Source organism: Motacilla alba, chromosome 2 (assembly GCF_015832195.1).
Source record: "Motacilla alba alba isolate MOTALB_02 chromosome 2, Motacilla_alba_V1.0_pri, whole genome shotgun sequence".
NCBI classification, from domain to species: domain Eukaryota; kingdom Metazoa; phylum Chordata; class Aves; order Passeriformes; family Motacillidae; genus Motacilla; species Motacilla alba.
The window spans coordinates 34,643,053-34,670,114 of NC_052017.1; the positions used below are offsets into that span (position 1 = coordinate 34,643,053).

General features: G+C 43.0%; 2 protein-coding genes across 2 annotated transcripts in view; one reads left to right on the top strand and one right to left on the bottom strand.

Moving 5' to 3' along the window:
- Positions 1–203: 203 nt before the first annotated feature.
- On the bottom strand, positions 204–13,235 carry FKBP14 (FKBP prolyl isomerase 14). Its single transcript, XM_038129408.1, has 4 exons — positions 12,910–13,235; positions 10,018–10,169; positions 7,193–7,320; positions 204–5,880 (listed from the first exon to the last, which is right to left on the bottom strand). Exons 1-4 carry the CDS (start codon positions 13,116–13,118, stop codon positions 5,722–5,724), a joined length of 648 nt encoding a protein of 215 aa, XP_037985336.1. The 5' UTR covers positions 13,119–13,235; the 3' UTR covers positions 204–5,721.
- A 452-nt stretch (positions 13,236–13,687) lies between these two features.
- The window catches only part of PLEKHA8 (pleckstrin homology domain containing A8), a 31,322-nt gene continuing 17,947 nt past the window's right edge, over positions 13,688–27,062 (top strand). Inside the window, exons 1-4 of the mRNA XM_038128390.1 lie at positions 13,688–13,854; positions 23,808–23,924; positions 24,567–24,722; positions 26,426–26,550. Of these exons, the coding sequence (XP_037984318.1) occupies positions 13,815–13,854; positions 23,808–23,924; positions 24,567–24,722; positions 26,426–26,550 (438 nt within the window). The 5' untranslated portion in view covers positions 13,688–13,814. The remainder of the gene's footprint in view (positions 13,855–23,807; positions 23,925–24,566; positions 24,723–26,425; positions 26,551–27,062) is intronic.

The window sequence follows — 27,062 nt, forward strand, 5'->3', positions numbered from 1 at the left end:
AGCTAAACCAACCTTTTTTTGGAACAAAAATTCCCAGGAGGAAGAAATGTGATGCAGTAGGAGCCTCCATCTGAATCCCCTCCAGGCTGGAAGAGATGATAACCAAGTTCTTGTCCCTATACAGCCTCCCACTGAGATTGTCAATTATATTTCTTGTGTGAAACTGTTGACATAATCAAGCACAGGCATGAAAACAGAAGCAGTTAGCTAAAGAAAGATCTTTATTTTGTCAGAGGGTTGTTTTTCCTATGAAACAGGAGAAAACTAGGACACAGAATGTAAGCATTACGATTAACTTTCAAGAGAAGCTAAAATTATCCAGGATTATACAAATATAAGCAGTTTTGATCTATTTCCTGTTACCAAAAACAATTCAGCATTGAGGACAAATTAAGGGGTTTGGGATAGTGTGTTTTGGGCTGTGTTTTGGGGGTTTTTGCAAAAACTCTATGATGAGGCCAATGTATTTTCAAGAAGTAAACTCAACGTACCGTTCTTAAAACTCTTTAACAAACCTTGGAAGTGTGAATTTAAATTTTGCCTTAAATTCCATATAGGAACTGTCCAAAGCAGTTTTAATCAAAGTCAAAACAGGAACTAGCCTTATTACTTGCAGTCCCTACAACAGTGACTGCCAGTACTCTTTCTTCCAACTAACCAGATGCCAAAGCTTCTAGGAAAGAAAATCTTTTTGCACTTCTCACATCCTTCTACATAATCCCACTCTCTCTGACATTTTCCCTAGCTTTGTGTCTTTTCTCAGAATGCCCCAAAGCAGTAAACTCTCCCAATCCTGCTGGTACTCACCCACATCTGAAACTAGGATTTCTGAATCAAGGCATAGAACACCTTGTATCTAACAGCATAAACAATGGGATGTGGGGAACATGTATAAAGATAAGATAAAGACAATTTAAGGGCTGACCTGTACCACCTATTTTTCACAGCCAAGTACTCAGGAAACCAATTATGTATCACTTTCATTCAATAGATCATGAAGAAGGAATTATGGCAGCAATTTGTTCAATATGTACTTAACACTGCAATTTTATGACTCTCTAACGTATCGTGCTCACCATAATACCAAAACACACTCTATGCTTGGGATGTTCCTGGCAGCACAAGGACATGCTCTACAGAGGGATCTGGACAAGCTGGATCAGTGGGCTGAGTCCTACTGAATGAGGTTCAGCCCCCAGGTGCTGGGTCACATCTACTCCAGGCAGTGCTACAGGCTGGGGCAGAGTGCCTGGAAAGCTGCCCAGCAGAAAAGGACCTGGGGATGCTGGTCAACAGCAGCTGACCATGAGCCAGTGTGTGCCAGGTGGCCAAAAAGGCCATTGGCATCCTGGCCTGTATCAGCAGTAGCGTGGCCAGCAGGACCAGGGCAGTGATTGTCCCCCTGTCACAGACATGTTTTATGAAAAATCCTTTCCTTTGGATTTTTTTCTCCTAAGAAGCTGAGAGGCCTGAGCTTCTTAGGAGAAAACAAAAGGAGAAGAACAAAATGTAAACAATGACTACCTGCTGCTGTGAAGTGCAACAGGTAAATCTGTGATTGGTCTCATGTGGTTGTTTCTAATTAATGGCCAATCACAGTCCAGCTGTCCGGACTGCCTCCGTCAGTCACAAGATTTTATTACCATTCCATTCTTTTTCCTTTGCTTGCAAGCCTTCTATTGAAATCCTTTCTTCTATTCTTTTAGTATAGTTTTAATATAATATATATCATAAAATAATAAATCAAGCCTTCTGAAACATGGAGTCAACATTCTCATCTCTTCCCTCATCCTGGGACCCCTGTGAACACCACCATATCCCCCTGCTCTCAGCCCTGCTGAGGCTGCAGCTCAGTTTTGTGTTCAGTTTTGGGCCTGGCAGTAGAAGACACTGAAGTGCTGGAGTGCATCCAGAAAAGGGGATGAAGCTGCTCAAGGGTCTGGGGCACAAGTCTGATGAGGAGTGGCTGAGGGAGTTGGGAGTGTTTAGCCCAGAGAAAAGGAGGCTGAGGGGGGAGAACCTTTTCACTCTCTACAGCTGCCTGACAAGAGGGTATGAGCAAGGGGAGGGTAGGGCTTTTCTCCCAAGTAACAAGGCACAGGACAAAAGGAAACATCCTCAAGTTGTACCAGGGGAGGTTTAGTTTGGATGTTAGGAAAAATTTCTTCGTGTAAAGGGTTGTCAAGCATTAGGAGAGGTCACCCAGGAATGTGGTGGAGGAACCACTGAAACACCTGCAGGTGTTCAAAAGACATGTAGCTGGGACACTCAGACATGACTGAGTGGTGGACTTGGCAGTGCTGGGTTAACACTTGGATTGGATGATCTTAAGGGTCTTTTCCAACATAAATGATTCTGTAATTCTATGACATAAGTTACTGAAAAGATTTAAGACCAAATAAAGTGATTCATTCTGTTTGCCTTGTCAGTTTATCTCAAAAAAGAAAACTTAAAAAAACATTTGAGACTAAAGCACCATTCCTGAAGCTTTGCCAAAAGCTTTCTTGTGTCACTGCATTGCTTATCAAGAATTTTCAGATAAAATGTGCTCTGAAGGCTGCTTCTGTACCTACAGAAGGCAGCAACTCCCACTGTAATTGTTAGGTACTGGCTGTGAATGACAGGCTGCAGTTCTAAAAAACATCACCATGTATTTTCCAAAATAACCACAAACCAACAAGAAATGTTTGAAGAAGGCTACAGGATGCTGAAGCAAAGTGCTACATTTTGAAGCCTCTCCCCTTTTTCAAGTGCCATGTTTTACAGACATGCAGTGAGGGTTTGTTTCTTCAAGGGAAATACACCTCACACTTCTCACACAAGCCACCAAAATGTTCCTGAGTGCCACTGAAGTTCCAATATTCCTCCTCACTGCAGGGGACAGGCAGCTGCCTGCCTCTGGTGTCCTGCAGGTTGCTGGCTGGCTCCTGCTGGCACAGCAGCAGTTTGTTCTGTGGATTAACAAGCAAATGCAATTGAGGTTAAAACAGGCAGTGCTATTTCTACCTAAGAAAGCCTTTCATCTTCACTAAAGGGCTTTTAATGGTAGCAAATGATAATCAAGTTGAAGTGACTTCTCAAATCTGCTGCTGAATCTGCACTTTAAAAAAAAAACATTTTCAGTTCAATTTCAGAATTTAACACAACTCTCAAATATTACTAAGAAAAACCATACTCTCATTTGGCATAAACCTATACACAACACCAAATAAGGCATCTTGGTCTTGCAGCTTTAACACTCTGCTGGCATTAACAAATAACTATATCTTCACTAAAAGTTATTTTTACGAAAGGCTTTAAAAATCCAAGCAGAAAATTATGCCTATGTACATTTCACAGCAGTCACTGACTGTAAACTCCTATTTAATACAAAAGAAATAACTGGCCCTTACTGGAGTCACATATTGGCACCCCATTATTTAATCTTGACTTTTAATGTATTAGGTCAGTAACATAGGCAAATTTTATTCCATGCTTTTATGCTTTCATTCCCCAGCCAGATGTTTTGAGAATGTGCTAAACACTGCAAACAATGATCTAAAACCCTCTCAGACCCAGTGAAAGTGTCAGTTCTGCTCTTCCCAGCAGCACACACACACACACACAGTATTTCCCCTTTGGTTGGCTGAGTACCTGCCAGTCCCCATATCTAGGCAAGACTGGCTTAAAGATCAGCTTCATATCCTGTTATCCTCCCTTGGCCTAGGCTGTAATTGTCTGGGTTCCCTACACAGTCAACAGGAAAAGACTCTATTTGGTAAGGCAGCTATCACAATACAAGATAAACACACATGCAATGAGCTGCCCCCAGGTGCCAGGTGACTGTAGGGGAAATCAAGACAGCCAGCACAGAACATGCAACCAGCCTTGGGCAAAGTGAAGTCAGGCAAGCTTGATTTTTTTGTAAGTGATGAGAAAAAAATATCAATAGGCAGAACCATGACCAGTAAGTAAGCTAAATAGGTAATGACTATTCAGGATTTCTTCACAATAAAAGAATAAAGGCAGGAAATGAGCTTAAAACAGAAAGGAAACATTTTCCTATGCTATTTTACTGAAACTCACAGCATTAGAAGTTTTACTGGGGTCAAGAAAAGCAGATGGCATCACTGAAGAAAAAGACCTAAGGTTACTGAAAACAAAATACATGGTTCAATTCCTATCACTCAGAACATCACACACAAAATGTCAGATGCTGGACAGAGCAGCCCAGCATTGCATACCCTCACAACTTTTCTTTTCCCCTCAGCTGTCATTATTGACAGGCCTCTCTACACACCCCTCTGCAGCTGAGCTCAGCTCAATGCAGCAGTCCTCTAATCCTCAGCTGCAACACTAGATGGCAGGGAAACATCTAACACACCTACAGCACTGAGAGCCTGGAATGCAGTTTGCAGTAGTTAAGGGTTAGTGCAATGCAGCAATCTCACTTTCATACAACTGGATTTGCTTTGCATCCTTACATGGCTTTGGGCAACAATTTTCAAGTACAATGCTGTGTTCATAGAACCATAGGTTAGTGATGTCAGGATAAATTCTGTCCCTGAGATACCTTGCCCTCTCATTTAAGAAACCACAGACAATTGCAAAATACTTCTTCTCCAAAGTTCTTTCAACTCCAATTTTGTGTTTGAAATCCTAATGATCTCCACCTCTGTAAAGACACAGCACCATAACACTTACCTCAACACCTCTTTTTTTCTAAAATTCACTTTTAAATTTAAAATTCATATAACTTGTGTTCTACTTGTGAAAAATGCTGCAAAGGGGCAATGAAACAAGTTCTGCTGCTTACACAGCTGCAGACAAGCCCCTGGAAACTGTTCTTCAGACCATACTGGTCCTCCTGTCAGTACACTCTCTCTCTTCTGCAAAGAGGAAAAACTTCAGACTTGTAACATTCTGCTCAAGATCCCCCTCAAACTGTGAGACAAATGTATGAGCTTTTCTGATATCTGAGTTTCAAAACAAATGTGTGTGTACATTGACCACCTCTGCACTGCAGCACAACTTGCTGCTTTCCAAATTACAAATTGCTTTTCCGAATGTTGCTGGCAGAAGAAGTGAAAGTCTGACATTTAACTCCTACTCTGTTCACAAAATTTAACGAAAAAATGCAGACAATTACTGGCATAGGTGGCAACACTCTCCCTTTAGAAGGGCAAAATCAGCACATGATAGTCACTCTTCTCATTCAGCTTTGTATCAGTTTCTCAGCCATATAGAGATGCTGATGCCTTCTACTACCTCTTTTAAAAATCTGCAACAAAGAAACCCAAGGTCAGCAAACTGCTTTTTAAGCAGTGACACTCAAGAAGGAAGGTCAAGTAATTAAGCCACAGACTACAAATAATACATAAGGTAGCTGCTGAAAGTGATCTTGGCACACAAACAAATCACAGAAAATCACTGAACTGGATTTTGATTTTCATAATGAATGATAAATGGAAAGTTTGTTTCATTTCTGAAAAATAATTTAATACAAAACTTTAAAAACACTGATGTGCAAGTCTTCGCTGTATAGGAGGAGGAACATTTTCACACTTTAAAACAGTTTAAAACATTTGTACATAACAAACAGAAATTCTCTTTTATATAAACAAAGTGTTTCTTTGCCAACAGCAACTGTCAATTCCGAAACACAAATCAAGATGACACGAGAACCAGACAGTCTAAGTCACTGCTATTTGTGTCAAAAAAGATTATGCCACCCTTTTCTTTCTACAGCTCATCATGCTTGTACGTGAATTCCCTCGCAGATATAAACCCGTCACTGTCTTCATCCTCTTTATCAAATATGTCTTCAACCAAAGCATCATGCTGCGTGTCATTTACCACTGCTCCATGCTTTTCAAATTCTTTCTTCAAGTAAATTTTCACCTGTTAGACAAAAGGTGAGAGTGAACATTTTCATTTTCAGACTTATGAAAGAGTTGCTTACTGCAGCATAACAGAGGGACGATATGCTCAGGATGGTGGTATTAGGTAACAGATACCTCCCCTCCTATGCCACTGCCAGAATAATACTTGTCTACCTGACTCTGCAGTCTCTTTGAATGAAGAGTCTTCAGCGATAGAAGTGACAGTAAAACTAGCAAAGCTGTTGCCATACCTTTATAGTATCTGACTCAAAAAATGAGTCAGGACAGCCTGTCTTCTGATGTCTATACAGTAAAGTAAAAACAGCTGAGCAGAAGTTGTTAGCTATCAATTGGTCAGAGACAGCTTTTCCACATTCTAGCACCCTGACAACCCAGTACATGTACACAGCCACTCCAGATATATACAGAAATCTGTCCACAATCTCAGTGTTTGCTGCTCCAATGGGAAATACATTAAAGGATTTCTAGATATCTCAAAATTTTCAAGGATGCAAGGATTTTTAAAGGATTTTAAACCCAAGGCAGGTTTTAAACACACCACTGGAACACTTACTTACATTAAGGTAGATAGTAATGGTAAGCAGTGTTTTCAACAATATTGAATACTTTTAATAAGTTTTTAAGGTTTAACTATGGAGATCCCAAGTGTTCTGAATCACAGAGCCTTCTACAAAAATTATAATAGCAACATACTCATCTATTAAACAGATACCACTTGTATAAGAACCACAGGCCATGTTTCAGGTCTGTTTTAGTCACTTCAGTCTCTGGGATTTGTTAGGGTTATTGCTTACATTCCTAATATGCAGACATTACACACACTGACTGTCTGATACATACATATTATTAATTAGCCTTCTGAGTCTGGTAAACTGGTGCCAGACCCAAATAAAAAATAACTCAGTGGCTTATAGTAGCTTCTCATGGATCACTTTTGCTGCAAAAGCAGAAGTTTGAAAATGAGAGGCAAGCAGATGGTGAATAAGCTGACTACACTCCTTCACAACGAAATAGGATTGCCCTACAGCAGAAGAAATCCCAGTTTATTAATAAATCAGCAACTAAATCCAAAAAGCCCTGAAGTCTGGTTTTATTTCTAAGATGCTTCACTTTATCCAAGTCTTCCACCAGCGAGCAGCACATGAGTCACATGTCTATCCTCAGCTTACCAAGACTCCTTTTGAACCTCCAGTCCAGGATTTTCACTAGGATGCAAGGCTCAGAGCAGTACAGCATAGATTTTCCACTGCATTCTTTTCCACTCTCCCATCCTGTTAGATTTGCTCACAAGAGAAGGATAACCCCCTCACCTCTTGCTTGGATAGTTTCCAGTCATCATTAAGATCCATCTCTTGGAATGACTCATGAGACCTTGGTCCATTTCTTATTTCTAGAAGGTCAATGTTGAAAATCAGTGTGCTCTCAGGTGGAATTTTTCCTGCCCAAAATGGAGGAAAGTTAAAACCAAGTATATATTCAATGCCATACAAAAGCCACACACATCAGAGCAATGTTCCAGCAAGCCTAGTCATTTCACAGCATCCTGCAGTCTGAACTAGTAAGGACAAGTATCTGTAACAGTGATGAACACAACCATTTCAGCCTGTAGCCTGCACTCTGAGCAGCCCCTACAGCATAAATGCAACTTTAGATGCAACTGGTTTTGTTGCAGACTAGGAGGTGTTGATGCAAGCTCTCATTCAGCAATTACCATCACAAGTTTATTGAACAATGTTCTTGAATCTTTTTTCTTTCATGGCCAGTAAAGGAGAAAAAACCAGTAAAACAGTCAGACAGGTTATAGCCAAGATAGGAAGGCAAGTACAAAGCAGCAGGAAGGGAGAATTTAGTCCTCTGGATGTCCAATCAGTCCCCAAATTCCTCTCTATTGCCACCTGATACCTTGTATCTGCTGGTTTGCCACTGGAAAAACTCTTTTGCAGAGAAAGAAGGCCAGGGACGATGTTGGTCTCCCACAGCAGCCTCTGGACTCAGGGCACAAAGCACCGAGCTGTTTCCAAACACCCAGCAGAAACCAAGTACCCAAATCTGATCACAAGGCCTGTGTTACCACAACATCATTTTTGATGCAGGAGAACAGACTGGTAACTTCCTAATAGTGCCACAGAGCATGCCCCATGCCACCACACCTCAAGGACATCAGTTTATCAGGCACTGGCTTTGACAGAGATGAGATGTGCCCTCATGCTGATGGCTGAAGCTACTGTCAAAGACCTTTTAGCACATCACTTTGCTCCTTTATATAGAGGGAAGTTGAATAGGACCAAATATATCCCTATACTGGATGGCAGCACCCCAAAAAATATTTCTGTACCTTGAGAAGACAGGAAAAAATAATCCACATCTACCACTTTGGAGCTATGGTGTTAAATACACCATATTTAACTGCAGCAACAAACAGGCTTGTAGATTTCTGGGAAGAATAAATGCACAGAATCTTCTGGAAATACAGGGCACAGTGCCCTGCTTAGGGTTTGGAACACAGGTAATTTTTTTGAGTGTTACAGAAAAAGGCATCTGACTCAAATGATGAGTCAGACAGCAACCAAGGTGGGAGGCCAGGAAATTATGTGCATTTGAAGGAAAGTATGAAGAAAATGAAATAATTCCGTCTGCAAGGGCATCACTTGAAAACAGCAACATAATTATGCTCAAATACTTCAAAGTCTTCCTAAAGCAAGTAATTTCTTACAGCAGTCAGCAGTGTTTAGCTGTTTAACCTTCTTGCACTAAACACAGAGGTGATGCTTGCAAGTCTTTGAAGAACAACTACAGTGCTTTACATATTAATCAAACAATTAGGCCTGTGATGACTACATGAGCACGGCAGCATTTCACATCTTTTTGAGGAAAAATTTACAGCTGAGCTTGGCATAAAGACTAAATGACAACCACGAAGTTCCCGCTCTCTACTAGAAACGTGATTACTTCTAATACTGTATCTTGAACTGTAAACCAGGGCTTCTAGAAAAATCTGTGTTGAGCCGGTACATTTAATAAAGGAGAGTGTGAAGTGTGCTGTAGGTATGAATACTACCTGGCAATAGGGAGTCCTAAGCCTGTGTGCAGCCCTACTTGCCAGAAGACACAGACACACAAACAGTCCTCATTCCCAAAACAGTCTCATAGGGATGGGAGAGAACATCAGCAGGATGGAATCTATGCTCCTAGACATTCATCCTTTCTGCTCTGGAACCTTCCACTACTGTAGGTCATTTGTTGCAACTCGTCATGGCATAAATATTCATAGTAATTGCTAAAAAAAAAGTTAACCGTAGCAAATCCCATAAAGCAGAAGCAGAACATTCAAGCTGTCACTTGCTTAACTGCATATTCCAAATCGGGCCCTCCTGTTAAAGGAATCTGGAAATTTTCGAAAGGAAAAGCCCCAAACACCCTCAGTAGCAGACAGGTTGAGATGTTTTTATTTGCCTGCACAGCAGTCAGTGCATTTTCAGTAGGTGACAACACGACTGGCCATGCACATCTTATTGTGGACAACAGGGACCACTGCCCAAACTGAAAAATAGGTGTAAGAGGGAAAGAATTAATGTCCCTATATGGAGAAATAAACAGTGATTTCTTACTGCATCATTTAAGAACTGGTTAGGCAGCAGTACGGGAAATTTCTTAGGGTTCTAAAAGAAACCTGAAAGCAAGAATGAGTCTTGCACATGCACATTCATGAAGTATTACCACAAAACCAGATCCAACAGCCAAAAAGACAACTGTTACCTAAGCAACCACTTCCACTTGACTGTAAAAGAAGGGAGAAAAAAAACAAACTAAAAAACAAAAAGAAAAAGCAGGGCACTGAGCTTCTGCTGTGCTTCTGTTGAGCACAGCACTAACAGAAAAGACACTCAGAACACACAGCACAGCAGCTACCATCAGTTTCTGGGGTTTTTTTTCTTGTATTCACCACATAGCCACTTAATAGATATTACTGCAGGAAACAAATTTATGAGAAAGAGCACTTGACTCCTCCATTTTTCTTCTTTAACAGAATCAACCTGGAAAGCTTGAAAGCCTGCTAACCTCTTAGGCCAAGAACAACAGTAAAATACAGAGATTAGAAACAATTAGAGCAAAGGGAGTGCTTCACATGTTTTACCTTTCCCTTCTTTTCCATAAGCAAGGGCTGGTGGAATAGTCAGCTTCCGTTTCTCTCCCACACACATGTCCTTCAACCCTCTGTCCCAGCCTTTGAGAGCTTCCCTTATGCCAAGTGTAAACCACATAGGTTGACCATTGTTGTGCTTGTGACTGGAAAAGAAAGGAATAAAACACTTCATATTTAAACATCAAGTTCCACAAAGGGTCGATGGAATATGCTCATAATGTAGATATACATTTAAAAACACAGCAGCACTCAGCACCTTGACACCTCTTAAATGAAAGACCAACGCTTTCAAAGTCTTTAAAACTTATGCTTTTCATGACAAGGTTCTTTGGGAAGTGGAAAGAAATAAAACAAGATTTACCTTGCGTGTTTAACGACAACACTAACCAACCCGGATCTCCACCTCCACTTCCCTGACCACCTACTTAAACTTGGAAGCTGATCAGACTAGAAAAGGCATTTTCTTAAAAATCTATAGTCAAGGCCATTGTACTTTGCAAATCACGGAGACCAGCATGGACATCATAGCAATATACACTTTAACATGCTCAGAAGCATCAGCCTCATCTCTTTCAAAAGAAGCCACTGGGGGGAAAAAACCCAACAAAGCAACTACATACCTGTCTAGAAAAAAAACCAGAAACAACTGCATGCAAAACATTCAACTGTAGATTTGGGAGAAAAGACCCTTTCCTGATTTAACCAGATGGTACAACCCGGACTACTTTCACTCTACTAACAGACAAGGAATTTGAAAGCTCTATTTACTAGTCATGCAGGAGAGGTGTTTAAGAAGAAAACAGAACACTTACAGAAGTTAGTCAGCAGCAAAAACTTTAGTGTGTCACTAGAAGTCCTTTTAAAGAGGCAGGTTGACTACAAGAGAAAATTAGTGAGATTTTAGTTGAATCGTCTGCAAAAGCATAAACATGCAAATCTGTCTTTTTTTTTTTTTCATATACAAAAGTAGCCTTCAGGCAGCCTGCAGAGACTTGAATATTTTGTCGTCTCCCACTATTAACACTTCGTTGACGTTTTACAGGACATCCAGCATTAGCAAGTCGTTGCAGGCTCTTAGCAGACTCCCTATAATTTCTGGCTCTTCCTCCTATTTGCATTTCTGTGGCTCTGGTATGTTGACTTGTCTGGTCGGGGGCAGGTAAAGAATAATGAAAAGCTGTGACTGTGCTGCCGCTAGTGGAAGGACACATGTAACTTTTTTTTTTTTTAAACTAACAGTTTGCTTTAGAAACCCAACAGAAATTTATGCGTAGCACAAGACCTATTAAACCGCTGAGATCAAATACCAAAACCTGCACCTAAATCACAGAATCACAGAATGGTTTGGATTGGAAGGGACCTTAAAGATCATTAAAGACCAGTTCCAGCCCCCTGTGCCACGGGCCGGGACACCTTCAACTAGACCAGGTTCCCAGAGCCCCATCCAAGCTGGCCTTGAAAACCTCCAGGAATGGTTGCCCAACTTCCCTGGGCAACCTGTTCCAGTGTCTCACCATCCTCAGAGTAAAAAATTTCTTTCTAATAACCTGATCTAAACCTGCTCTCTCAAAGTTTGAAGCCGTTCCCCCTTGTTCTGTCACTAAACGCCCTTGCAAAAAGTCTCTCTCCATCTTTCTTCAGGCCACAATTAGGTCACCTCAAAGCCTTCTCTTTGCCAGGCTGAACAGTGCCAGTTCTCTCAGCCTTTCCACATAGGAGAGGTGCTCCATGCTTAATAAAATCCCCATCTTTTAACAAATGCTACATGGCTCTACTTCCTACAGACTGACCCGAAAACAAATGCTAAATAAGATTTATTTTATAACGTTGGGAAAGGAGACTGGCCTTACTATTGGTGTTCATCTTGTACAGCCTTGCGAGACACTGCTTCACATCAAACATTCTGAGAACAGGTAGCAGCGGGAGGGACCCCAATGACAAGTTTATGCAGTGATATTTAAGCTCTTTTATCCCAAAACAAAAAAGGCATTCATCCATTCCTTTTGGGCATTAGGGGAGGGAGGAGTAAAAAAAGCAACCAAGCAAAAAACCACTTGCTCCTGACAAAATGCTCCTCACTCACAGAGCTATTCGCAGATGGATTGTGGAGCCCTGTGAGAGGCCTGGATTCAGGAAAGCATGACCAGAAGAGATCGCCTATATTAAAATAAATAAATAAGTAAATACACATAAAGAAGCGACTCCAGAGAATGTGCACCAAAATTGTTGGAGGGATGGAGCAGCGATTCCCCTATGAGGAAAAGCTGAAGGAACTGGGATTGTTCAGCCTGGCAAAGAGAAAGCTCCAGGGTGACCTAATTGCACCTTTCCAGTACCTCAAGGGAGCCTACAAGAAAGATGGAAAGAAACAATTTAAAAGGGTGTGTAGTGACAGGACAAGGGGTGATGGCTTTAAACTGAGAGTAGGCTCAGATTAGATATTAGAAGAAGGAAGCTCTTTGCTGTGAGGGTGGTAAGCCACTGGAAAAGGGTGCCCAGTGAAGCTGCTGACAGCCCATTCCTAGGGATATCCAAGACCAGGCTGGATGGGACTCAGAGCAACCTGGGCAGAGTCAAAGGCGCGTCGGGTGGGGCTGCTCTGAGCAACCTGATCTAGTGAAGGGTCAGGGAATCTTTAAGGTCACTTCAAATTCAAGGCATTCTATGATTCTATTATATATACATATACATATATGTATATGTTATACATATATATGTACATGTTATACATATATATATGTATGTGTTATATATATGTATGTGTTATACATATATATATATATATATGTATATGTGTGTGTATATACACACATATATACACATATATTTCCCTTCTCAAGCTCAGCCAGCAGGTCGCTCGGAGAAGACGCGCCGCTCACTTACGTCGAGTGAAACATGGAGCCGTCCCTCTCCAAGAAGCCCTCGTAGTGAACCAGCATCATGTCCCCCCACTTGGTCTTCCTGTGGCAGAGGAAAGGCTTGTGCAGCACCTCCACCTTCACGTCGGCCGCGGGGGGGATCAGCGCCGCGCCCGCGCAGCCCAGCGCCGCGCACAGCAGGGCGGAGCCCAGCAGCAGCAGCCCCGCCGCCATCGCCGCCGCCTCGCTGCTCTCAGCGTGCCGCCATCCCGCGCCCCGAGCCCGGCCGGTCCGTCCGACGTGGCAGCGGCGCGCACCGCCGCCAGCCCCGGCTCCCGACGGCCCGGCACCGGCGTCGCGCTCGCTGATTGGCTCCGCGCAGGGCGAGCTCTGGAGGAGCTGTCGCCCATTGGGGCCCGCCCCTGTCCGTCTCTCAACCCATCCAATCAGCAGGCCCGAACAGCCGGGGGGGGTAGGCGGGCCGGGCGCTCCGGGAGCGCCGGCGAGCGGGGCAGCCCCGCGGAGCGCGCGCACAATAGAGCCGGCCGCTGCCGGCCGTTGATTGGGCGGCGGCCGCGGCGAGGGCGCGTTCCGATTGGCCGCGAGAGGCCACCTGCTCCGGGCATTCCGCGCCTGCCCCCCCCGCCCGCCTCTCGCTCCCGCCGGTCACGCGGGCCGCGATTCACAGCGCGGGTTGCGCTGACGTAGCGCCGCGGGGCCGTGCCGTGGCTGCGCGGCTGCGGCTCTCCCTGCGCCGGGAGCGTGGCGGCGGCGGCGGCAGGGGGCGGGCGCGGCGCGGGCCGGGCGGGGCGCGCGCCCCCCCGCGATGGCGCTGTGTGGCGGCGGCGCGGCGGAGCGCGGGCGGCGGCGGCGGGCGGCGTGACCCCGCCGGGGGGCGGCCGCGCTGCATGGGGCCGGGGGCCGGCCGGTATGGAGGGGGTCCTGTACAAGTGGACCAACTACCTGAGCGGTGAGTGCCTGCCAGTGCTTAGCCTTTGCGCGACGGGCGCCGTCATCTCGTACATGTATTTATACAAGTACATACATGTATGTATTCACCGTGTTTGCTGTGTGCCGGTCAGCGCTGCCCCTTGACCCCGCCATGCAGGGGAGCAGCCCCGGCGCTGCCTTATTGTCACTGCCCGGCGTTTTTCCCGGTGCCAGTGCCCGTCCGGGGTCGTGGGCTGGGGTTTGGGTAGTCTGGATGCTCTGGGTCACAGCTCCAACAGCGAACTTCCCCGTTCTCCACACACCCCCGCGGAACTTCTGTCGAGGCGAGTCGGGGATTCGGGGCATTCCCAGAGCTGCGAGAAAAACGTGTTGCCATTCAGTCTCACTTGGGGGATTCGGATGAGAAGGCATGCAAAAAATCGAAAAGACAAGGAAAAAAGTGGAGGGGGGGGGGGGTTGTCCCGCTAGTTCTAGGCCCAAATTTTAATTTTTCGGGTGTTCCGGTGCCACGGAAGGCTTGATTGTCGTGGCAGGTTGGAAGCAGCCGTGTGTGGCCGGAGTTTGCTCAGCAGAGGTTGAAGGTGGTGGGCTCAGAAGCCCCCTGCGTTCCCATGGGATCTCCACTGCCGGACACCTTCGGGTCAGCTGAGGCAGAGGCGTGTGATTTGGGGTTGTGGATGGGGTCTTGCCTGGTGCAAACCTCTGTGTGGTTTGTGGGAACAGTTTGGAAACTTGAAGGTCAGAGAGAAGTAACCACGACCACCTTGCCATTGCCAGGTGCGAGCGTGGCTCAGCAGTGTGTGTGTGTGCGAGGGCTGCTGCCTTGCTTGACTTTTTTCCCGAGAGGCTGGAACAGCTGCAGCACTCTGGTTAGCTGGGAAAGTGTAGGAAATCAAAATTAAACAAAGAAAAAGCTGAAGCACGAGCGAGTGTTGAATGCATGTGGAGGGATGGGGGGGCAGCAGTGGTGCACGAGGCTGGATTTATTGCTGTGCTAGAAGATTGCTGTGACTTTTCCCCTTTAGGCAATAGGTGTTCTGAGATGAGAATCAAAATTTATCAGGTCTCAGTGAACAGACATGGATTTTTTTCTTTGTTGTTAATAATTCTTGAATTATGAAGTGGAAGGAGGAGCAGCCATGCTTGCCTTTTTCATGTGAATTGCAGAACTGTGGTAGTGATGTTAGTCCTTTCCCCATACTAACCACCTATGGTTCAGCTGATCGAAAGTTTTACATGTTTTTCTTTGCATTGCTGAGATGCTGAGGTGTGTCTGGAACCCTTGTGCTTGGTTTCTTGTCATGAGACCTGGGAATGTGTGTCTGTGGGAAACAGTGCATGTTGTAGATAACTGACTGGCATTTGACATTTTAGTGCCTGAGTGTGCCTGTGGTAGGATCAGCTGGTCTTCCGTCTTGATGGTTAGATGAAGACTAAGAAGTATTCTGTTTTCATCAAAATTAAGTTTTCTTTTGCTAGTCACGTTGATAAGCACTTCCAATCAAATGACCCTTCATGAAGAGGGATGATACTTTGCAAACCTCATTCAAGCGAATGCAGGCTGAAGTAAACTTTTCCTTGCATATGCAAGATTTGTACTGGCTGAAAACTAGGAGAAGTTTGGCTGTCAACACAGAGAAAATCTGTGATGGAAGATGGAAGCATCCTTCTGATTTCTTGGTTGAAACTTGACTCTTTTTGTGAGTGTGGTGATCAAGGTCGCTTTGTGTCTTTTGTTAGGTTGTAGAGGGTCCATGGCGTGTTTTGCAGAAGAGCAAATTTACTGTTCTCAGCTGTCTGTACATACTAGTGCCTTCTTTTGCTGTAAAATGAAGACTTCCTGCCCTGAAGCCATTAAGTTATAAATTTATGCAGAGATGCAAAAAAAAACCAAAAAGAAAAACATTCATTCTGGAATGTGGCAATCATTGTAGCAATAACAAAGAACTGGAGACTGAGAGACAGGCACGCCTCCTTTCAGGGATTAAGGAAAGTAAGAAGGTTCAACAGGTCATCCAGAGCAGTATTGCTGCTAGTATTTTGCCCCCAGTATGCTTTTCCTGTTGCTCAAGGTTGATGAATCAGGTGTGGTACAGTGTAAATGATGCATGCAAAAAGTGGGAAAATTGTGTGTCATCCCTCTGTGTCGGTGTGTGCCTGTGCTAATAACATGGTGCTGATGTACCTCAGAATGAGGAGGATCCCTCACAGTCAGAGAAGAGATAGAACATTCCAAAAAGAACAAGCATAAAACTGTAGAAAAGAACTGCTTTCCCTTCTTGCTGTGAGAGAGGAGCTGATGCGAGTTTGTTGGTAATTGAGTCTTTTCTGGGAATTTTGATTTCGTAATGTCTTATGTCATTGCCATCATGAGAGGTCAAGTCCACGTCAAGCCATTTCCTCCCAGCTCTTGGGCCCAGAGCTGGATCTATGTTGCAAATTACATAGTTATTGACAGCAAGAACGTTTCAGAAATAGGAAACAAATTTGGGTTTCTGTGGGTAAAGGGCAAAGAAAGCACACCGCGATTGTCACCAATTGAAAGACAGATCAGTTTGCCTTACTGCTTAAACAAGTTATCTTGTTTGTAATAAATGCACTCGTTTGCTTTATATAGGTTAGAATAAATTAAATCAGTATTACCTGGTTTCTGCTTGGAGGTAGGGTTTTTCCTCTGGTGTTGATCCTGCACTCGCATTGTTTCTATATGCAGGGTTTCCAATGCTAACTTGGAAATCTCTTGCAATCTGAGTTTAGAAAACTGAGATTTTTTAGAGTTTTCCTGTCCCCTAATGCAATGGCCACCAGATAGTGATTTCTTAGTGTGTTACTTTTGTTTAAGTTCAAGTGAAGTGTGCCGACTTTGGATCAGATATACGTTCACAAAGTTCAAGCCTATGAAAATCCGTTGGGATCTTGTGTTTGCGGTGTGTGTCTTTTGATTGCTCTTGTCTGTGCTTCCCCCACTAAACTGGTTAAAACCTTAAGAGAGCAGGGAACTTTGCAAGCAGAATTATTGTCACATAAAGTGAGACAGCACTTTTTCTCTTGGGCAGATATATAATGCATCTGCAAATTATTAATCCTCAAAACCCAGAGCAGGGTGACTTAAATCATGCAGGCATGTAAGTTGGCCTCGGCTGAGCTTATAGTCAAAGCATGTAACATGATCTTAAATTCCTAGATTTCATCCTTTGCCAAAAGTCTCTATCTGATGTTAGCTTTGCTTGGTGGGGGCTGGGGATGGGTGTGTAACTATTGTTTCAGTACCGCTGACTGTAGTAAGCAGTTGGAATGATGAAAGTGTCACCGTGTGCCCTCCCTATAGCTCCTCAGTCTGTTGTGCTGCCACTGCCTGCAGTCTTGGCTGAGCACAAACCATTCTGGTGTGGGCAGCATCAAAGGCAGATCCTGGCTGCAGTGTCATAGCGTGACTGATCTCCAGCTGGGGAATGCTGCTGGCAGGATAGAGAAAGGACAGAGCGGAGCTGAAGGCACGTGAAGGCTGCTCTTGGCTGCTTGGAAACTGCCTCCCATGGGACTCTCTGAATTTAACCTGCAGTGCGTGCTCTTTGTTGAGCATAACTTCTGATTAATAAAATAAATTGATTTAGTCTTTGGGGTTTGCCTTGTAAAAGGCATCGATGATTTTTTTCTCATCAGGTTTATAGAATGAGTAAGCTATTGCTGGGAAAACAGCATGGAATAGGGGAATACCTCCCTTCAGTGTTGTGTGTGAGAACTTGGCACTTTTAAGTTGATTTTTTTCTTCCTGCTGGAATTCAGTTCAGATCTTCAGTGTAGGCACACACCCTACCTGGAATTGCTGGCCACAGGCAGGAATGCTGCTAACTCTGGAAGAAATGGTATGGATCAGCTCTTTGCTGTGGGGTTCAAAGGCAGCTTCATCATTAGATGAAAATGATGACTGATTCCACTGGCTTTCCTGGTATTTGTTAGATGCTCCATAAAATGGCTTTGATCACTTTCCTTTACAAAGCTAAGCTTTTCCTTATATTTAAATATTCACTTTCTTATTTGTGCTGAGTAATTCTAACCCTAAGTAATTAATCTTCCACAAGGCATGATAGACTCACCTTCATGCCATCACCAGTGATGCTGCATCATGCCCCGTACTTCAGATAACTCTCCCCATCTACCTGTATGTAATCATCCCCTCTCAGTTTATTGTTGTACTTTGGATTCGTTTCAGTTTATCCCAAGATAAACCAAGAGCCAACACCAAGCAGTATATTTCGGCTTTCACATAAAACTTTAAATAGCTCTTGTCTCTAATGATTTGGAGTTCCTTAATAAACTTGGGGGTAGAGCTCAAGAAGATGAAAAAAAGCATTAGTTCTTGTATCTTGGATCTGGACGCACATGATATTGCTTAGAGCAAGTCTTTGTTTTGGGGGTTTAAGAAATCTGGCCTTTTGGGATGAGAGACACATATCCTTCCAGCTGATATCAAGCTCTGGAAATAAGCTCCTCTGTTTCCAGACATGGAGGAATTAATCAAAAACTTCACAGTTAGAAAAAGACTTGGTTCTAAAAAACCTTTTATAATTTCCCCCTTTGTTTTAGCCTCTGGGTATAGTCCAAGTTCTGATTGTATAAAATTAGAAGTCTGGTTTTTGTGGAGGTGGACCTAGACAGCTGAGGTTTCTGTTGCTTCAGGGCAATGGTCTGCCTTCTATTACTGGCTGTGGCTGCTCTCAGGATCCAGGTGTTGGTTTAGATGAATGCCTGACTCTTAGCCAGTTCTGGCTGGATGAGACTTTTCATCCAGTATACTACAGGGACTGATTAGTTAATGCTCTTTGGATTTTGCTTAGTTGTCTTTGTGTGATTTGACCTTTCTCATTATTTTCTTGCCTTTACTTCAATATTTCTTCATGCAGCAACCTTGCTTTTGTCTAACCTATTTGGAATTATATAATGTGCTCACAGTGGAAAAGTTTGATGAGGCTGCAGGAATGGAAGTCGGTGTCCCCTCTCTCCTCTGTGTTAGAGCAGTGCTGCAGAGCCTCCATGGTGCAGCATTCCCTGCCAGGTATGCTGCAGTACCGGTGCCTCTGCATTCAGTCCCTCTGCACTGAAGTGAGTAAGTGATCACAGGAAATGGCTGGGTAGGACAGAAACCAAAGGTGTGGTAGACTGATGGTGAAGAGATACCATCATGTGGTATCTGTATGTGCTTAGATCAACTCAGTGTGTGAACTTAGTCTGGCCTGATAACCACCCCAGGGGTCAGAGAGAGGAGCAGCTTGTGTGCTGGGGCTGGGAAGTATAAACAGAGGAGGATAACTCCCAGGAGCTTTGTATTAATTGAATTAGTGTCTGAGCAGTGGGCCTGTGTTATTGAACTTCTGCCTCCACCACCATTCCCTCTCTGCCCTTCATCCTTTCACTGTGTCCCCTTCAAAAATGCCTGATGGTACATTGTGCACTCTGTGCCTCGACTGGTCACTGCCATAAAATTGTTTGCAAACAAACCCAGTTGCCCTGTGATGACAGGATGCTCTTTCAATGCTGCTGACATTGCCCTAACAGTTGTGGTTGAAACAAAAATGGATTTCATGGAATCCCTGTGAGCAAAATCATTTGGGAGAAGGTCATTGTGTTAAAGCCTGTTCCAGCTGTTGCTTCCTTCGCTTGAACCTCTAGTGTCCCTTGAGCAAGTGCTTTAAAAAGTGATACCATTGTTAAGATGCTAAATCTTTGAACTTCATTACCTTTAGGGGCTTTTTGCATTGATTCCTACTGTTAATATGCACATAATCAAAGTAAAATTGCAATATGGGCATTTCCAGAAGCTGCTCTCTAGGTGATAGGATAATAGCTCACAGAAGAAGCATAGGTTGTTACACACTCTTGTCTGCCTTTCTGCTGTTCCTCGTGGGTACACACTGGATTTTTTATCCTGTCAAATTGTTCTGCTATAGAATTAAGGCTGCAAAATGTGTTCCGGCACCTGGGATTGCCCTTCCCAAAATTCTGCATAGCCTTAGGAGGCTGTATAGAAAAAGAAGGCACCAGTTTTGAGTGCAAAATGCTTGTGTCAGGATAATCTTTTACTTCTGTTCCTTGAATTAGAAAAAAGGGGAAGAGTGTGAAGTTTGATCTGTGTAGGATCCTTTCTTGCTAATTGCTTTTTCTGACTAGAAACCTGGTAGACTGACAGTGTCTTTGCCCTGCTAGAGCTGAGTTTTCAGCAGTTCTTGTCCAGCCATCAGTCGCTGACACAGCACTGGGCAGACGATCTTGTGCTTTTGCCCTTGGGAGGTAAAGCTGGAGATGGTGGGACAGTGAGCACATGGCACAGTTTACATTTCCTCAGGGTGGGATGAAGCGATGGATAGTGCTCATTCTCACCGTGAGATGGCTCTGACTATCAGGGCAGCCACTCTGGGACTTTTTTGTGACCCTGCACAGAAAAACAGCAATCTGTCCTGCTATGCCACCTGTAACTAAGTCTTGGATCTTGCCCTTGTTATAAGCAGTAGGGAGATGATGGTGGCTTTAACTCCTCCTATTAGACAGATGATGTAACATGGAAAGTTCATCATTATCTCCTATCTGTAGTTAAAGTCTGGATTAGGGTCAAGGAGTCCAAGGACTATCTATTGCAAGAGTTTTACCAAAACTTATTCTGAAGGTCAAGAAATTAATAAGCTTAAAGTGTTACATAAATCTCATGGAAAGCAAGCAGTAATAAAAACCTGGATGTCTGGGCTTGATGCATTTTAGAAATGCAGGTGGAAGTGGCGTCTCTTAATTGCAGCTTGTTTTCCAGGTCATCAATTTGACTTCTTGAGTGTGTAATTCTCCCAGATGGCTTGGCTTTGTAGATGTCTGACATGATCTTCATGTCTTCAAATGTTGGTTTTGGTTTTGTTTTGTTTTTTTTTTTTCTTCAGGCTTGGCACTTTAGAAGGAATGCTGTCTGGAGTCTGAGTTGTATAACATTAAAGTTTGAATTATATCCAAGTTTCAACTGTGTTATCAAGAAATGTCAAGTTTGCTCAGTGATAGTTACATACAGATTTCCTGAAGTGTAATGATGGAAGTAGGCAGATCTTTCTTTCTGTGGAAACTTCTCGAGAAGTAGTGAATCCTTAGCAGGCACAGACTGCTTAAATATCTGTTTTTGTAGTGGATAATATCAAATCTTCAAGGTACTGCAGGCACTAACTGTAAGTTTCACACAGGAGTGTGATATGTACTTTGACCAGTGCCTGTGAAGTCATCTGGAATATCTTCACTCTTTTCTATGGCTGAGACCTTAAGCTACTAATCACTTTTTATTGTGCTTTGTGCTTTATTGGTTTTTTTTTTTTTTTTGTACATACCTTTCCCACCAAGGTCAATTTTTACTGTTAATGGTACTGTGCCTCTAAAATGAGATGTTGGAGGTACCAGCTGTATTTTTTCCTGCCTGTGTACCACCAGTATAATGGACTTAAATTCTTCTTCAAAGTTGTGATAATGCTGGCGCCAGTAAGGCCTTTAAAGGTTCGGCTTTACCTTTCCATATCAGGTGAAATCTGAATGCTCAATTCCAAAAATTGCAATATTCCTATGACAATTTATAGGAGGCAAATAACACTGAATAAACCCAAGATTTGTGTTATTGGAAGTGCCTAAGTATCATTTTGCTGCTTTGGTTTTTGTTTTGGTTTTTTTAATTCCTCCATTCTTCACTTGTCTGCAGAAGTGAAGCTTCTGTAATTAAAGATTGTATCCCTGTGCAGTGCCCATCATTTGTCAGCCACATACTATTTTTAGTTGGTTGTTTAGGATAACCTTCCCATGGCTGCTGTCTCAGTGTTAGTGGGTACCAGGTGGTTAGTGCATCTTCTGACAGAACCTTGCTGTGAGGTTTTTAAAAATTATTTTCCTTTTACAAAAATGTGGTTTTTTTAGTGTAACAATTCTGTTCTGAAAATATATATTGTCCTAGGTAAAAATTGTCTATCAAAATCTTTTTAAAATATGTATCTAATAATTAAAGAAGAGTTGGCTTCTGCAGAGGAATACAAATAGTTACTCTGTTCCCCACAAAAAAACCCAAGACCCAAACCAAAACAACCAACCAAATAAAAGTCTCAAAAAATATATTCATTCATAACATACTTTTAACCAGCCTCCAAAGTGATGGAGGCAGAGTGATTTGTATGTTGGCTAATTGATTGCACAGCCTTTGATGGATGGGACTCAGTTTGGTTGAGCATCAGCTGCAATTGTAAGCTGTAGGACCATGGCTGAAATGATTCATGCGCAGCAGCAGGAGCTCCAGACTGAATTAGAGGCTTGTATTGACTGTGGCGCTGTGCATTATTTAAAGAATTGGTTCTGTGCCATTGAGTGTCTGAAGCAATTAACTGCTTCTCTCTGCTGAACAATCACTTCCTTTTTTTGTGAGTTCCCACATATCAGTAATGACTTTCAGGATAGTTGCTTTATTTTGGAGGCAAGACAAATAGAAACCAGTCTTGCTGGTTTTTTTTTTTAAATTTCTCATTCTTGTGATTTTTTTCCCCTTTCATATAAAGTAAAGAAGTGTTGAGATTACTTCGGATTTTTGATATTTTTATATTCTTCTGGAAAATAATGGAGGAGATCTAGAAGGGAATGAAATATTATTTATGTTTAATTTGTTTTCCAGTCACCACACAGGGTTCAGCAATCTATAAACTGGGTTGGACTGAATGCAGTGGTATTGATTTTAAAAAAAAAAAGGGATGGGGGGAGGGGCAAGCCAGACCATACTCCTGCTGTTAGCCTGAGGCTTTAGGCCTTTCTAATCTTGAACTGTGTTGTGCTTGGTTTCAGCAGTTGTCCAAGGAACCAGTTTCTAGCTGGAAAGGAGCTGTCATTCCTCCAATGTGGTACCAGTCCAAGCCCAGCCTGGGCTCCTGCCACAAAGTTCTGGTTGGCAGAGCCCTGGTGCAGGGGACAGCAGAAGTGAAAACCCTCTGCCAAAATATTGAAGAGCCATGTCGTCCACATGGTCTTGTCCAAGTGTTTCTTTCAGAGATGGTTGGCTGGCACAGTGTGGGAGTGTCAGAACCTCAATCCATTGGAACTGGCCAGGGAAGCTTGTTGCGGCTCAGTAATGAAAGCTGCTTTCCTCCAGTGACGTTGCTGCCTCATTTCTTCCTAAGTTAATGAGCTTGTAGTTTTTAATTAGACATAAATGGCAGCTGTCAGGTTGTGTTTGGTTTTATCTTTTCATACTGCTGTAGTGCTTCCAAAAGTAGAAAAAAAGGATGGTTTACTTCTAAAGTTGGGCAGCAGGGTGGGCAAAAGTGTACCCAGAACTACTGGTGTGGGTCTAGCCTTGTTCTGGTTTTTTTTCTGGGAAGGTATCCAGAAGTGCAGGTCAGTAATTCAAGACTATGTTTTATGTGGGCAGCACAAGGAGTTTCAAGAGCTGTTGAAAACTGCTTCACTGAAAGATGGTATTCAGAATGTTCAGAATCAACAGATCCGCCTCTGTTCGTCTGTTGATTTTTAAGAGATTCTTACACGTTGTTTTTCAAGATAACCTGGCTAGCCCTTCCTTCAAGGGAGGAAGACTTGTAAGGCAGGACAGCAAGGGTGGCTTTTGGGAAGAGTGAAGAGGTGGGCTGAGGAGTGGTGGAAGGAATTGAGGGGTGCTGAATTGAGAAGGTGGTTTTGGAAGACAGAGTGAGTCAGTGATGCTGTGTTAGCAAAACTACTGAAAATGACATCTGGCATCTCAAGACACATGCTGCTGTGGTCCAGCTGTGGCACGTAGGTGCCATCAAGCAGGGGTCATGGTGTACAACATCAAAGTCTGTCCACAAATCTTAATACTTCAAAGGGCTTAGTTTTCTGGGGGACTGAGAATCTTTGGGGCCATATTTGCAGCAAGTCTCAAGTGAGAGAAATGGTGGAATTGCAGGGAGAGGTGTAACTGAGAAATGCAGTTTTGTTTTTCAGGCTGGCAGCCTCGGTGGTTCCTTCTCTGTGGTGGCATCTTGTCCTATTATGACTCTCAGGAAGATGCCTGGAAGGGTTGCAAGGGAAGCATCCAAATGGCTGTTTGTGAAATTCAAGGTAACTAAGATACAGTAACACTCAGCTGCATTAAGTTTGTCCAATAAAGTTGCATTCAAGATGAGATTTCAGGTGACAAGAGCCATTTGGCAGCTTGATTTCTTTGGTATGTATTTGCAGTAACTTGATGTATATGCAAGTTTTTATACTATAGTATTTTGAAAATGTTGAGGGAACTGCAAGTCTCTAATCTCATGGGTATTCTGCGTGCAGGTGGGTCTGCCTTTCATGAGCTGTGCTGAACTTCACACAGCTTTAAATGACTCTTCATAAGCACAGAGCTGAAGCTAGACACATGAATAAGAAACTTACAGTACTAGGTCTGCTCAGTCATATTTCCACATCTTTGAGGTTCACTTAAGGGCTGGAAGCTTGAAAGAGAGGCTTGCCAGAAAAGGATGCCCTTCCCATAAAGACTCTCAGATTATACTGATCACAAAACTGTATTTCACAGCTGTACACGTGTGTGTCCTGTCCATTCCCTAACTCAGAAGAGAAGTCATAAGTGGCAGTGGGGGAAGTTGGGACCATAGTTTTCTCCTCTTTCATTTCTGTTTGACCTGCCACCTAACACATCTGTTGGGATGTGTGGTTGGGCTGGGAAGGGCCGGGGAGCTGGTCTGAAATCCATGTTGCTTTCAGTTCATCCTGCAGATAACACACGAATGGACCTGATTATCCCAGGGGAACAGTACTTCTATCTGAAGGCAAGAAATGCAGTTGAAAGGCAAAAGTGGCTGGTTGCACTCGGAACTGCCAAAGCCTGTCTGACTGACAGCAGGACACAAAAGGAAAAAGGCAAGAACACCCTTTTGCTGGCACATGATGTTTGCTTTAGATTTCCCCATGCTTTCCCTAATGCATGTACATACAACTTCAGTGTCCAGCCTGTGCTTCAGGTCTTTGGTGCTGCTAAAAGCTAAGACATGTGGGAATATTAACTAGGAATCTCAGGTATTAATTCTCAGGGCAGGGATTTGGAAACTTAGTTTTTTTCTTAAAATACACTCTATAAAACTAATTTGAAAACCATGTGCTGGTGGGTTCTGTAAGTACAGTGAGTAAATAGGCCTTGGCTATGGGTCACTGTGATGCAGACTGTATGAGAATGTAAGACTCTCACCTTGTACAGCTGTCTAAATAGGATGATTCAGCCTCTCACACCAGTGTCTCTTCAGCTTTGGAGTTCCTCACATGTTTCCATGTTCTAATTGGGCTGTCTTCTGCACTTTGAGAATTGCCTCAGCAATTAAGAAAAGGTTTGCACTGGGTTGCAAATCTGTTAGTATTCAGAAACTTAAATCTGATCACGGTCAGGCTGTGAAAATTAATTCACTTACCACTTTGCTTTCATCAGCAATCTCACTTCCCTCCCCCGGTGAAAACCCCTCTTGCTTACAAGTGTGGCATCAGTCACAGAGCATTGTGAGGCCTCATGCCTTAACCTTGTGTAACCTCACCGCAGTGACTATACAGAAGATGGGAAAATAGCAAATTATTAATGTCCTGTGTAAATGCAGGAGGTGGCAAGCACTTCCTTTCCCTGAGGTGAGGAATTGCTTCTCCTCTTAGCCTTATGTGTGTTTTCTCCAGGCTTTGCATCTACTGGTTCAAACTGAGTCAGAACTGAGCAGAAGATGCTACTGTAGAGTCCTTCACCAGATGGGATTTGATGTGCAGTGCCTAGAAGCAGAACAAAGTTGGATCTGTAAAGTGACATAAAGTAGCACAGGATGAAAAGCTAGTAATGTATTTGCAGAACTAAACCATGTTAGTCTTACTGACAGACAATTTATTTTATAATTCAGGGACTCTAATATCAAAAACATTATTTCTGAAAAATCTCAGAATGACTGTTAATCTTATCTGGATTAGTCTTCTCAGTTCTGCACTCTCTGTTTCTCAGTACAGGAAACATATGGACACACTGGAGTGAGTCCAGCAAAGGGCCGCTAAGATGATTAAAGGAAATATCTAGTGAGAGAGCATAAAAAAGATGAAGCCAGAGTCTTCTCACTGAATGAACAAGAGAAGATATGCATGAATTTTAATACAAACCAATCAATTGAAACATAAATAAAAATGTTTATGTTGTGAAGATGAGGGAGCACAAGCTGCACAGAGAGGTTGTGTAATCTCCATCCTTGGCACTGTTCAAAACGTGACTAGGCCTGAGTAATTTGTTCTGACTCTCCTTGAACAGGGGAGTAGGACTAGCTGCTCTCCAAAGGTGTCTTCCAATCTCATCCATCCCATGATTCAAGGATATCTGTATTAAATTAATCCCTTTCTGTTGGACAGAATGCATCTTTTAGATCCAGTGTTTCCTACCTACAGCATCTAAACAATTCTATTGCTTGCAGCTTAAACTACTTTGTGAAAACAAAGAATATTATATGTAGGGCTTTTCTCCTATTTAAAAGGCCTGCTAAGACCAAATGTTGTGTACTTGCCTTGCACTGGATACAGTAAATTTAACTTTTCTTTCGTTTAACTTTTAGAGTTCACTGAAAACACAGAAGCCTTGAAGACCAAAATGTCTGAACTTAGACTGTACTGTAACCTCCTTGTTCAGCAAGTGCATAAAACAAAGGAAGCCAGCATTTCTGGTGTGCCAGAACCAGAGGTACAGTTCTATTTTTGTTATAGACCATATGTGTAATGTCTTGGGCACATGAGCTTTCCTGGATATGCAATCTAGTATTCACTCACAGTTACTTAATGTTGCAACCTCCTTCTGCAGAGAACCTGAGGGAAATAAAGTGCTCACACAACAGTTCTTGTTTAAATGGAGTATTACTGTATTGTTGCAAATGACTTGCCCTTTTTTGGGCTAGCAAGTAGTGAGGTGGGATCTGATATCCATGATCTAGACAGTAACACCCCCGTACGTGATCATGTGTTTACAGTGGATCAAAAAAAAAAAAAGATCCTTTATGAAAAGATAATTTGCACAAAGCGACATTTTTCTGCCCGAGTCATTAATATCCTGCTCAGCAAAACACATCCAAAACCCTTAAAAGGTCAAGAGATGTTGCAAACCAGAAAAAGAGTGAAAGTGATATAAAGAACTGCTTGGTTTGCCTCACTTAAGTTAAAGTTTCAAACCTTGCAAATCTTCGTGACCAAAGAAGCCTC